This window comes from Microchirus variegatus (genome assembly GCF_963457635.1).
Source record: "Microchirus variegatus genome assembly, chromosome: 1".
Taxonomy (NCBI): domain Eukaryota; kingdom Metazoa; phylum Chordata; class Actinopteri; order Pleuronectiformes; family Soleidae; genus Microchirus; species Microchirus variegatus.
In genome coordinates, this window is record NC_139802.1 from 11297482 (window position 1) to 11311342 (window position 13861).

The 13861-nt window shown below is 38.7% G+C and overlaps 1 protein-coding gene across 1 annotated transcript in view; it reads right to left on the bottom strand.

Moving 5' to 3' along the window:
* LOC310929905 (CUB and sushi domain-containing protein 3-like) overlaps positions 1–13861 on the bottom strand; it is a gene marked incomplete at both ends in the record, with an annotated part of 208391 nt that overhangs the window by 110039 nt on the left and 84491 nt on the right. Inside the window, 8 exons of the mRNA XM_083892768.1 lie at positions 245–447; positions 1724–1850; positions 3159–3350; positions 5227–5383; positions 6449–6618; positions 7223–7411; positions 8682–8897; positions 12679–12795. Coding sequence (XP_083748894.1) covers positions 245–447; positions 1724–1850; positions 3159–3350; positions 5227–5383; positions 6449–6618; positions 7223–7411; positions 8682–8897; positions 12679–12795 — 1371 coding nt within the window. The remainder of the gene's footprint in view (positions 1–244; positions 448–1723; positions 1851–3158; positions 3351–5226; positions 5384–6448; positions 6619–7222; positions 7412–8681; positions 8898–12678; positions 12796–13861) is intronic.

Genomic DNA, 13861 nt, shown 5'->3' on the forward strand with positions numbered 1-13861 from the left:
ATAATGCAGTACACAAATAATGCTAACATTTCTGTTCACAAAGACCAAACACAGGCAGAATAACATCAATGACAACAAAACTCTTTGAGTGGCAATAAAAAAATAAAGTACTGTATATTGTTAAAATAAAAGTAATTTTATTTTCACTTATTCCTGCATTTGTCCAGAAAAGTGAGTGACACATTATGATACACGAAGAAAATACACTGGAAATAAATGCAACTTCTTGGAAGAAGATACTCACTGGAGAAGTCGATTGCAAAGCCAGACTTGGTGATGTAAAAGTCGGTCTCAAACTGAATGGTGACGATGTTGAGAGTGGAGTGTATTCCCTCAGGCAGCAGGGAGCCGCTAACCTCCTTCAGAGACATCTCGTTCTCGGGAGGACCGTCCCACACCTTCAGGATATCGTGGGATGCTTCCGTGTCAAATGCAAGAAACTGGAGACTGCGAGAGATTGTTACTTTGACTTTAGGTCAATTCTGTCAGATTAAGTCAACCCAGTCTAACATGTTAACATTCATAGTGAGATGTCATTCTGCTTACTTTCATTCACCAATGTCAAATTGAATTTTCAAGAAGACAACTCAACTGGGAGCTAAGATTAAAGTGATGACAAAGGGGAGATTTATCAAGAAATGGTGTCCTCTGGGCTTTTGGGCATTTCTGTTGCAATTCTCTATCATCAATTGATTTTTGTCAGTAAAACAAGAGCAGAGAACATATCTGCAGTCTCATCAAGGGCTGGCTTGAAGCAGCCTCTCGGACAAAGAATATGAAACCGTTTATTAGGAATCACATCATGTTTACTTCGACCTCAAAGCCAAAATAGATTTTATTATAGGAATACTCGATGCTCTCAAAACAAAATAAATGTTTCCATGTCCCAGGAATATTCCCTTGGGCAGTGTCACCGTCTATAAATTCCCATCTCCCAGTCATCGTTAATGTTGCTGCTGCAGGCTGTTTCTCTCGATGATGTCTTCATATTTTGAATCTTGACTGATTACAACTCGAGTGAAAACATTTTTGGGTTGTCTTCATCTTCAAGTCTTTTGTAGTCAGGCCAAGTGAGAATAACCTCAGTTAAATTAGGATGCAGATAAATAAACATACATTAAGTTCTCTGTGAAGTCTTTCAGTTGAATGCAGCATCTCAATAATGTCAATCATACTCCCTTTGGCTTCACCACTAAGTGATTTGAAACTTGTTCTTAATGTATTTGTTTCTTTAGATGACGCACATGTTGGGGCAACTATTTGTAGATTTTATTTACCCAGATTCACCATATTCTATGAACAATTATGCTTAATAGTAAATATTCCATCCATCCATCATCTACCGCTCTATTCTCGCAGGGGGGGGGGGGGGTGGTACTGTGCATGTCTCAGCTGACATTGGGCGATAGGCGGGGTACACCCTGGACAGTTCGCCATTCCCTCGCAGGGCCACATAGAGACAAACAACCATTCACTCACACTCTCACACCTACAGTCAATTCAGAGTGACCAATTCACCTAATCCCTGGGGCTCGAACCCAGGAATAATAAATATTATTAATCTTAATTAAAATATTCTGAATGACTATGTTTTTCTATATAAAAAAATAGTATAAATGGCTGAGTTAACAAAGAAACCAAAAAACTATTTTTCATTCTTACAGGATATACTGCATTTTGCATAAATATGCATGTATTATAGGACCATTCATTTGCAACTTACCTGACAATGTTGCCAGGGTTGACCTCAATTGTCCAGGTGCACCTCAGGTTGTTGTCATAGGGAAAGGGATATCCAGGAGAGAGGATTCGCCCTGTGGACTCACCCTTAAAAATGCCTCCACACTCCGCTGCATACACACACAGAATGTGTACAAAAATGTAAATGTTTAAACATTTCAATTTGTTGAAAATCAACAGTTTTGTTTTTCAAATAAAATTTTTCACTGCAACAAAGAGTGCCTGCCTGACCAGAGAAACTCAAAGCTGTAAAACTTGTTTTGTTTTTGAGTTTGCCTCCTGATGGTGCCACTAATTAACTTAAAAAAAAAAAAAAAAAAAAACTGTCCATAGAATATAAGCTGGGTTTGGACTGACTGCAGGGACGACCACTGCTACAGATATTAATGCCTGACGGAAATATCTTATCAGCTCTGTGCCGTCTCTCCCCTAGTTATCGTCTTGCTATCTATATTACAGAACAAATGACACTTAATTAATAGGAAAATCGCATTAGATTGCCACAGCGGTAGACTACAATCAGTATCATCAACACTGAGCAAATGAAGTCATCACTGACATCAGCCAGGAGGGAGAAATGGCTGAAAATCATCACATTTCATATTCAGCTCATAGATACATAACTCACTATTAAAATGTACCATTAAACACTTAATCAACTATTATTTATTTTTTTAACTGAACATGTCACAATGCAAGGCTGAAACCCTTTCACTGAAAAGGGACAATACGTGTTTAATTGAAAAAGCCTTGGGAAACGGTGGCATTTAAAGTGCAATTGTGCACACATCCAGAATTTGAAAATGTTTTTTTTTTTTTTACTTTAATCCATCACAGCTAGTCATCAAGAAACAGACACAGCTTCAAAACACCTTCCAGACTCTAGCACTGTGCAGGAAATAGCTTTATCATTTGTTTCTCAGCTTGTACAGAACATAAAAGTACACTGTTCATTATGTTCATGAATAATTCTAGTACCATAATAATAATAATAAGTAATAATGACACCTTTACTTTGAGAATAATATGGGTTTACATATTTAAACTGCATAGTCTACTAATGAAACGGAAGCCCAAACAACACGGCTCGATAGTGGCTGCTTCACTATAGTGCTCATAATAGTGTTTTACCAAGAACACAAAAATAGATCAATGATTCACAATAAAACATCTGGGCCATTTATATTCTCTTACAAAATGACAAGCAGTGCATTTCGCTCAACACAGTTCAATTAAGTAGAAATCATGTAGGGATAAATCATTGGCATTCGCATGTTGCTAAGTAAGATAACAGAGTACCTGGCCCTTATGAATGTTTTAAGCTACAGCAGAGGATGAAAAGACAAAGAATGACTCGGAACAAACTGTGTCATAGAGGCAAAGGCTGGGTATAGAGGTGCACAGGCAGAAAGATTTACCTATACATGATGGGAGGTGATTGTCCCATGCTCTTCTCTCCCCAGTCATGCACTTTAGTATACCACTGCCATGCAGGGTGTAACCTTGATCACAACCAAATGTGATGGCACTTCCGGCAAAGTGACCCTGGTCACTGACTTTGAAGCCAAACTGCGGCACCCCTGGATCATCACAGTGGGACAGTTCAAAGCCTGGAAAAGTAGGATTGGAAAAAAAAGAACGATACAGAAGAATAAGTTGAAAAATGATATAAACACAAAGCTGTGTGTAAACATTAACAACCACATCCAAAGGAAACAGCCAGTTTATAAAACCAGCCCCATATTTTCATTTATCTGTATTGTAAAGCGGTATCGATTGATCTTTGAGAATTAATTTCCGGTTGTGCTCAAATGAAAGCCGGGGTTACAGTGCTATTATATGACTTGGCAGTAAAAGATTCCTTTTGGACAGAGAGCACAATTAGACATTCACAATTAAAGGTTCAATTGAGTGTGGACATTTACCACAATTGAGAAACAGCCCATCCAATTGTAACACTTTGGGGTATTACAAGAGAAATAAAAATAAACAAGCCACAAAGTAGAAAATGTTGCACTAAATCTTTAGTTCACCATGTGTGAACTTGACCATGGCCTTTATGTGCATTTCTCTCTTTCAGGTACTAAATGTAAATGTTCTTCTATGCAGCAACAGTGGCTGCACATAAACCCAGCGGTACTGATTTATACGACTTCTCACATCGAAGTCCATGCCCATGCCAGATGTTACGGTAGTATAACAAGTGCCATGACCAGTGTAAATCTCCAGGAGATGGTCTTCACATTTGGAAAATTATCTCGACACTTTGGGTAGAAGAGTCATAAAAACATGATCAGATTTCCAGTTATGATTTAATAAACTGTCTGTATAGCACGGTCACTTGGCCCTCCTGCCGTTTAGACGGTGCTCATTCCTCTCTAAGTTGGAAAGGATATTAATTCTGGTTGAAAAGATGGAGTAAATGTTGCACTGCGATATGAATACCATGAGTTAGCTTATACAGTGATATTTACCTTATGCACATAACTTGAAAATGTTTTAATTAATTTAAATTACAATATTTCTATATATAATTAGGGCTAATTATGTAACTCAGACAGCAGATTTTCTCCCGAGCTGATTTTGGTTGCATTTCGATACTGCTGGCTATTCATTTAGTTGCTGTAAATGAAGTCGGGATCTAAAACTTTTAACAGTTCATTACAATTGCCAAACAGCACATTCCATTAAAAATGAAATTTCATTTATTTAATGTGAACCATTTGTTCCTGGCACATTTGGCTATCATTTCAAGAAGAGGGCTTATAGTAACTGCAAGTAAGCTGAAACTTTTTTTCGGCTTTCATATAATTAAAGTCAAAACGGCACTTGGCCTGTGGCCATTCTTAGTAGCTCTGTTAATTTTTCCTTAGAAAACCTTAAAGTAGATAAGAGGAATTCAGAGATTGCAGGTGAAACAAAAACACTTTAAATTGGACCGCAAAATGCAGTGTCACCAGAACATTCTCTCACAGTAATAAATTAGAAACAGTTAGCAACAATACACAGTCAGCAAACCAATTAGGATGAGAAACAAAACCCATCTATTACTTGCTCACTTATAGCAACAGGCCCAACTTTCAATGCACACACGTACGCATGTGTAGAAGCTCACACACACGCACACACACACATAGCTCACAAACACAATACCAACTATAACTCACCTGTTTTAACAAGGTACAGTTAAGCAGACATACTGTATGTGCTAATTACAGAAGTGGAGAGCAAAAAAAATAAATAATTAAAAGAATTCACATGGGGGGGGACGACGCAAAATGTCCTGCAGGAATGGAGCAGAAACAGCACGCTGTGTTTAATGCGTGTTCTGACAGTGAAAGACACAGTGAAGTGGGTTGAGGGTCAATTAAAAATTTCTTTTAAATTCTCATACTGGAAATGTCTGGCCCCTGAGGTGAGGCTAAATTCACCCATTTGGAAAAGCTTTAAGTCCCTCCTCCTCCGGGGAAATGAAAAGCGACTCACTGTGGTATATGAGCCGGAACCCCGCTGCTGTCACCTCCTGGTCAGAGTAGAATTCGAGCCACAGATAGTTGGAAGTGCTCGTGAGGGACAGACCTTGCATCACCGTGCCCGTGTACGTGCCAAGGAGCGGGGCTGCACCATCCTTTCCATCATACACCTGGTCAGAGAGGGACACAGTGTTTTTCTGGTTACCCGGGATGTACTACCAAAATAAAGTACAATGATGTTAAGAATTAAATATTTATACTGAAGAAAGAGAGCAACAGTTAACAGAAGAAATGGGGACACTGTGTAACCTGGATTTTACGGCTCCTCTATTGCAAAACCAATGATCAAACGAGATGTGCAAATTAAATTGGAGTGACCATAAATCCTCCCGCTGATTTGATAGTGAGCTCAAGCACATCTGAATTATTGAGACGGTGGGGGGGATTCTTGAAAAAATATAAGGAGGTGAGTTGGACAAATAGTTATCAACTTTGTCAAATTGTCTGTGTGAATAGCAATTGTTAACCAACTATTACATGTTCATCCATATTTAAATACTAATAATCCATTGAAAGAAATGCATGTCTTATAGTTGCTTCCTTTGTAAATCATTTTTCAAATAATTGTCCTTTTAAGTTTGAACTTCTGACAGAACATTTACTTTTAAAAAGTACTACGGGGTCATTCTTGGTTTTGTTTACCAAATTCTTAAAGTTAATCGAGCTTTAAAGGCATTTCTTTCCACATTTCTGATGTTCACAAAAATGACTGCGACTACACAACACAATTACTAAAAAAAAAACTAGTAGGCTACAACGCTGTGTAATTGAGGCATTAGACAAGACATCTGCATCCCAAAAATGGTGCATTCCAGCTGTGAAGAGAGGACGACATAGTCATTTGCATCACAATTGTGGTGCTTACCAAAAGTGTTAAAATGCCCTTGAGCAAACAAAATGAATCCTTTCTCCCCAAAGGGACACTGCTGCTGTTGCTGCTGTTTGACCTTTGCTCTGACTATCAAGGCAAAACAATGCTGCCTCGTGTTTTTCCCATTTTTCCCGCATGACGTACATCATAGAAAAGCACCCGACTCTGCCTCATTTACTCAACCATTAAATAAAGAAATTATACTTTATGCTCCGAGTTGATGTGAGCCTCTGCAAGCCCTCTGATTATTTGTTGGCTGTTGATGTTCTGACCCCAAACTGAAGCGACTGTGTGACGCATTTACCTTGATGATGTCACCTTGTGCTAATTGAAAGGTGCTGGCAGTGATGTTGACGCCCTTGCCCGTTTGGACATGAATGCTGTACACACATTCATGGCTGTTGTCGTAGTTCCGTGGGTAATTTGGTGACAATAGAAGTCCCTCATTGCTGGAAACTGTTGACCCACATTCAGCTGCAAGAGCAACACAAAGACAATACACAATCAATAACTTACAACAGTTTGTAGAAATGACATCACAGATTCATTATCATAATGACAAAATGGTACAATTCAAATGTCGGACCTGATGTGTGCCAGAGAATTAATGACAGACTCGCATAGTCGTGTATGAAATGGTGGGGATCCAACAGCAACCAACACTGTGAGAAGTGTGTGTGACTAAATGCTAATGACTTAAACTGTCAGCATCAGTCCCAATAAGTCATTATAAAGGAATATTCATATCTAATACTGACCACATAAAGAAAGTGTTTATTACAGCGACAGCACTAACAGTTCCGATGTTATTGCACCACTAGAACCTAAATTTCCCAGAGGGAACTTCCCAAAGGGATTAATAAAGTTTCAACCTAATCTTTCCATACATGAACTACTTAATCGCTTGGGCTCGAAGTTAAACTGCTTTAACAGCCACTTGCAGCTGCAGAGGGTGCTGTTGCTCAGCAGAAGCTCTATTGTGTTGCTTTAAAACGTGACAGTGGCTAACACAGTAAATTCTGCAACACTCACATGTGTACATATTGAAAAAACAGAATAAAAGCAGCTGACCACGTACCCACACACCTTGGCAGAGGGGCACTCCACATACGGCGGCCACCTCCCAAGCACACAATCTCCCTTGCCCCTTGTAGACGATAGCCTGTGTTGCAGTAGAATGACAGCGAGTCACCGATTCCAAACTTGGAACCCGTGTGCCAGCCAAACTGAGGTTTCCCAGGGTCCTGGCAGGGTTCAAGATCATACTCTGGAAACACAGAAGCCAAAATATTAGTCAGACTACTTTCCTAATTGAATGATTTGTTAGTCACCAATATACGTGTGAAAATGTAAGCCTGCCTGTTTCCCTGCATTATTTTCAAAGAAACTATGAAAACACAACCAGCCAAGAAAACAACTACATTGGAGTTGCAGGGATTAACCGTCTTGCTCAAGGACACATCATCAGGTTGGGATGTATGCCAAAAGCTAGAAACCAGCATGTCTGGCTTAAGGATGCGCTCTCTCAAAAATAGGCCACCCTGTGGGCAGTATTATGGGCTGTTGGTGGCCTTATCATTTGAGATGTAGATTCAACTCTGCGTGGGTAAAAAGAATAATGTATAAATCGCTGCGGCTTTTCTCTCATGGTTTGCATCTGTCAGTATACGCGGAGCCATTGTGTAAAGGCCTATTGATTTCAGCGCAACAACACGTTACAGCAGCATACTGGTGGAGGATGTGGCCCGACACCATTGGCAAATTTTCATCAAAAGGTCATAAAAGGTTGCAAAATGAATTCTAATCAGGACATCTATAGATGCTAATTACAGAGCATGCAAGGACACGCGCGCGCACACACACACAAACTGAAATTCATGAATATTCATCGCTGCACAAGTTATGCTTCACTTCAGCGAACAGCAGGCAAACATTTAGCCAGGATGCTCATGAAGCAGGCTCTCGCCTTTTTTTCCCCAACACTACCATCTCTCCCTCTTCTTCCCGCTCACTCCATCTCTCTTCATCAGCCCTGCTCACTCAGCATCACCATCTGTCTCATCTCCCTCCCTATGTCTCATATCTCCACCTATTTCTGTATACCTTGGTCTCTAAATGGGGGCTTCATTATTTCTGTAAACCCCCCACCATCAACGCTGTCTGAGTCCTGAGGATACTGACCCACATGGCACACTTTGATGATCATTCCTATCACGGTCAGACACCCTCTACCTGCATGACCCCGTTGTCTCTTAATTACCCTCCTCTGATCCGCACAGCCTGGAGCATTGTCTACCTTAAGCCTGCTTCCACTCTCGCTGACAAATCACTCCTCATGTTTCACCTTACCACTTTTGATCTCATCACTAAGTGAGCTGTCTCTCCGTCTGTCTCCGTGTCTTTCCCCGTCTTTCCCCACTTATCAAATCTAACCGACACGTCTTCTGCTTTCTTTCTCCCGCCCTCTTTTCTGGCTGTATCAATAGTTCCCCCCTCTCCCTGCCACCGACACACAGAAAACTCATATGCCCCCATACCTGAGAAGGAGATGTTGAATCCCTGCAATGATATGGAGAAGTCGGAAATGAAACGTAGTTGAGCCCTGAAGTTCCCATAGAGGCCAGCGTTAACCGGTGCAGGCCTTTCTGAGCCCGTGAGTCGAGCCAATGGCTGAGCAAAGCTGCCATTTTCTGTTATCAGAAGGTAGTCGTGGTGATCCTCCAGGTGGAAGGAGTGAAAAGTGAATTGAACACCTTGGGGGGGGGTTAAAAAAAAAAAATACAATCAATGAGGCCAGTGTTAAAACATTTTCAAGAAAAGATTTAAATAATTACATTTCGAAATAAACCTTTGATTAGGTTGCATTGTGGCTTATAATTATAATTAGATTAAATAATGATAATAAAAACATTTAACTAGATGTAACTAATACAATACATAACAATAATACATATTATAGATATAAATTGATTTAAGATGCGCTATTTATTTTGGTTTAGCCGGTTAAAACTTTACATAAACGTCATTATATAATAAATTATTCAATCCACAACAGGACCAGGAATGGGAATACTACAATTAATCTCAACAAAAAATTAAAATATCTATATTCTATATAAAATGAGAAATTAATAGAAAACTTAAAGTGAAAACATAAAAAGAAAGGCTATTTCTGAAACATTACATTTTCATTGTCTAAAATGTAATTATAAAATAATATCTGAGACAGCACTATGATTAATGTATGTATATAAACCTTTCTTATATTATACATTTTATAATTGTCAGCAGTGACGCCGAACATGAGGATTAAATTACAGCAGTTATTTATCCATGATAATATGGGTATCATGCAAATACAAACATTTTTTAGGGAAAAAAATCATTCAAATATGTTTTCAACTCTGACTTTCAACTCATTATGCAGAATTGCCTCACTTTGTTTGGCTCATTCAGTAAATATAGCCCCAGATCTGGCCTTAAAATAAATAACAAATGGTTGATTGTGCTCTATGAAACAGCAATTAAACTGTGCTACAGAGAGTAAAGGCAAATTACGCAGGAGCCATTCCCAAGAGGGCACAATGCTATATTTTAATACAGCAGCGATGGAATGTTGGTAATTACTGAGTAAAACTGTCGCATAGATATTATTCCTTAAGATGAATATATCTTCCAATCAGGCGTAGATTACATTTTATATTACAGCAGTTATTTATCCTGCATATCTGTTTTAGAGTTTATATATGTATCTTATATCTTCTTCATGCAGTGAACACAAGAAGCATGACCAGTGAGAGTCGATTAAAATCTAAACAATAATAATGAAGCCCAATTAAAGATGCATTTTGCAGAAGTAAAAATGTTGGTAAAAACAATAACCAAATGTCAAGGTTATTGGCACAAGATTTGCTTAATGGGATTATTAAGAGGGAGTCTTGTAAACGTCAATATTTTTCCACTTTTAAAATGAAGAAGACGTGCTTCTGGGACCTCATTTTGAGCTCTTATCAACTGAAACTCTGATTACAGCTCTCCCTCAAGGTCTGAGAAATGATGCCTCCACTCCGCTGCTTGGTTTTTACTCAGAGTTGCCCTGTGAGTCATAATACCCTGTGTTTCTGAGCCATATCCTATTTGGCAAATTTGCCACAAATGTACTTAAGTCCCAGAAATAATTGGAGTGTGTGTTTGTACCTTTGCTTTGCAGCCGCTACACTGTGTATGTACTAAATGGCTTCATTATCGAAACATTACATTCAGTTTTCAGACGCAGCTTGAAAAAAACGTAGGGAACATAATAGACCTTTTCACAATGTTATCAACACAACTGTGTATTAGAAAAGCCTCGAGGCTGTGACGAGCGGTCCAGGAGAACCTGAGACCTAAGTGTGAAACAGCCATATTGGCTAAGGGGCACAAGTAGCATTGTCGCTTCAAACACCTGAGTCCCTATCTCTGCCATACTAAAAACACACCGACTAAAATAGCCACATTTGGTATCCATCCCAGCTCCAAACAGACAGTGAAACAGAAAGTAACTTTCCATTGCCTCACACTAAACCCAATCGATCAATTAAAAGTATTTGTTCATTTATTACAACATTTTGATTAATTCACTATGCCATATTAGACCTTTTAGAATATAATTAGTCAGTTAGAGAGTTGAGTTTTCATCATTTGCAGGTGTTGCTATCATGTTTCCAGTTGTGGGTGAAATTGAGTTTCAGGTCTTTAGTTATTGCTGAATGTTAAAGGACCTGCCTACGAAATTAAACGTGTAGTACTGTGGATGGAAGTAAATGATATTACTGGGCACTCTTGTACTTTATTGCATGCCATAGATGCTTGATGTAAAATGAACCCATTTCACATACTTGGAATCTTGTTTATTGCAATAGTTTTCAGAGAAAACCACCACTAATTTCATTGTCATGTGTAATGACAATAAAGGTTTTCCGGTCCATTATATTAGATTCTGAATATTTTGTAGAAATACTGCCTTAACTAAAGTTTTGATCGTAAGAGTTTACATGCTTTTCCCTTTTCCCAGGAACTCAAGAGTCTGCATTAAAAGACCCTTGTTATGGTGTCAATTCAACTTGGACTGATTATAGAGTGATGTGAGCCACTATTTAGAGGAATTAAAGATGCTAGATATGGATCATGACAATTTACAAGGAGCATCATAAGGCAATTCAATGGGTGTTGAAAAGGATAACAAGAAACAATGTGGTAAAATACAGGGATAATACATCTAAGTGTCAGGGCACAGCGATAAGCTTGATGTGCTTTTCAAAAGATAATGAATATGAACGTCTGGGAGAACTGTGGACTGATCAGACGTGAAAGCTGTGATAACACAACTAACTATTAAATAAGAAATGCCAGAACACTGAAATGTCAAAGCTGTTAATAAGGTGGTGTAATTTTATAAAATGCAATATTCTAAGCACAGTTTAACATTTCCAAATGAGAAATGCATAAGGCTACCTTGTGTACATTGTGTGAGAAAAACTACTTGAACCAATTTCTCTTATAAACACTTCATTTTTCCTACAAATAAACCCCATACATGAAGTGTATGTCAGTCAGTTGACCATGATGAAAAATCATAAACTCTGCACACTTATTTATATACATTTATATGAGCGCCATTCCCGTTTAATGTGTGCCTGGTTTTTTTAACCAGCATATTTCAGTGTTTCTTCTGCAAACATCAAACAACAGTGTGCAAACACTGGTGCCGTTAGTAAGTCACCTGCCAAGTTTGAAGCCTGTCAAGTGACCCGTTGAACAGTTGTGTGATGAAAAGCCAGACATGCAGGCATTAAAAATCGCCCACAATGTTATTTGAGTCTGTTGTAGCTGCACGATCAGCTGAGTAATCTCCTCCCAGTCCTGATATTTACATCTGTCCCCTGAGATCCGATCACAGGTGGACAGTGTTAGATACGACTGTTGACACCCGGCATTGACATGCATCTCGCATGCGTCTCCTGCGACTTTGTTGTATTCACATAACTGTGGCTGTTTGCGAGGACAAAATTACATTTTATATACACAGAAGTCTGACTGTCGAGATACATCTGATCTCAATAAGTGTGTGTGTGTGTCTATGTCTATGCTTCGTAACATTTAGAATTCGTACGAGGAACCTATTGTTATTCTGTGCCACTGCGGTCATTTTTGAGTTCAGGTCTGGCAAAAATTAAATATTGACATTGGGCTCAGACCCGTGTTTTGCACCAGAGCTCTTTAGCGCCCCCTAAGGTGAAACGCGAAAGGGGCAAGCCTAGATTAAGTTGCACCAAATTTCACAAAAACTTGGTGTGAATTTGTAATAGCCCAATACAAACAAAAAAAGTACTAAACAGGAAGTTCCTCAACACCTTTACCTTATTATTATCCTGATGAAAAAAAATATAATCTGATAAAATGATATCATGATAAAAAAGATGCATGTTTTAGAATACACTGAATGTAAGATTATGTTGAAGCACATATTACTTAAATATACTGCAGTTTTCCTACCTTTTCCATGGCTCACTTCTACAGTCCATGTACAGTTTAGAGAGTTGGGGTACAGCTCCGGGTATCCTGGTGATAAGATGATCCCTCCAGGTCCCCTGATATCCCCACCGCACGATGCTGAACAGAAAGGTAAAATAATGAATGATAACTGCTGCTGGGAATTTTTTTTTTTAATTGGGAATGACCCAATTCAACCTTCACCCGAAGACAGAAGAGCAATTTAAATGAATAATGCATTTGAGTCACATCACACCCTATCCTGCTTTTTTTCTTCTTCAATGAATACCTGCAGTTCTGCCAACACAATGTATTATCCCTCTCCTCCTCTCTACAAACCTGCCATGCTGCATAACAAGACAATACATGTTTTATTTAGTTATCCATCTAGATTGTCTTCTCCTATAGCATCTTAAACTGAAAGTCAATGCCAGAAAACATCCATTCAATTCAATGATATGCCTATTAAGTAGATTACAGCATCTGAATTTACTTAGCAATTTCTACATTGTACAGCCGCATTCAAAACAAATCAGGTTGTTTCAAGATGATCCACTTCCAGACCACTGACTATAGGGATGTTTTTTTAATTAAATAACAACTAGTGTCACCTCAGGAATATTGACATTTAATATTCATCCAGAAAGCTCCGTGTCTCAACGGAAGTTTAAAATATTTTTTTTGTTATGATGGACAAAGACAGTTAATCCAAGCTCTTTCTGAAGTTTAGCTACTCTATCTAGATATTGTTCAAACCTGCAACAATTTTCCCAAGCTGTCATTGTCTTTGAACTGAAAGGTCATTTCACATAAAAGGGCGCTGCAGTTTAAAATAACATTGATGGAATTTGACAAGCTTTTTTTTTTGTTACATCTTTTGTTTTGCGTGTGCATGTGTGTTCTTTGGCCCAAAGGGTGGCAGTGCAGCCAAATGCCCAGATGTTTTCAACAAAAACAGCAAATGCTGACAAATATTAGCAAAAGGAACTCATATTTATGTACATATATTCAAAGTAATGAATGTCAGATGATGTTTTGGTGGATCACTGAGATGCCCGAGGCTCCACAGCTGCACACATCCACCATCTTCTTTACTTCTCTCCTTCCACTCTTGGGCCCTCCAGCGTGCATCACACAAGGCCTGACTCCTCACACAGCGACAGAATTATATAAAATATTTTATTAA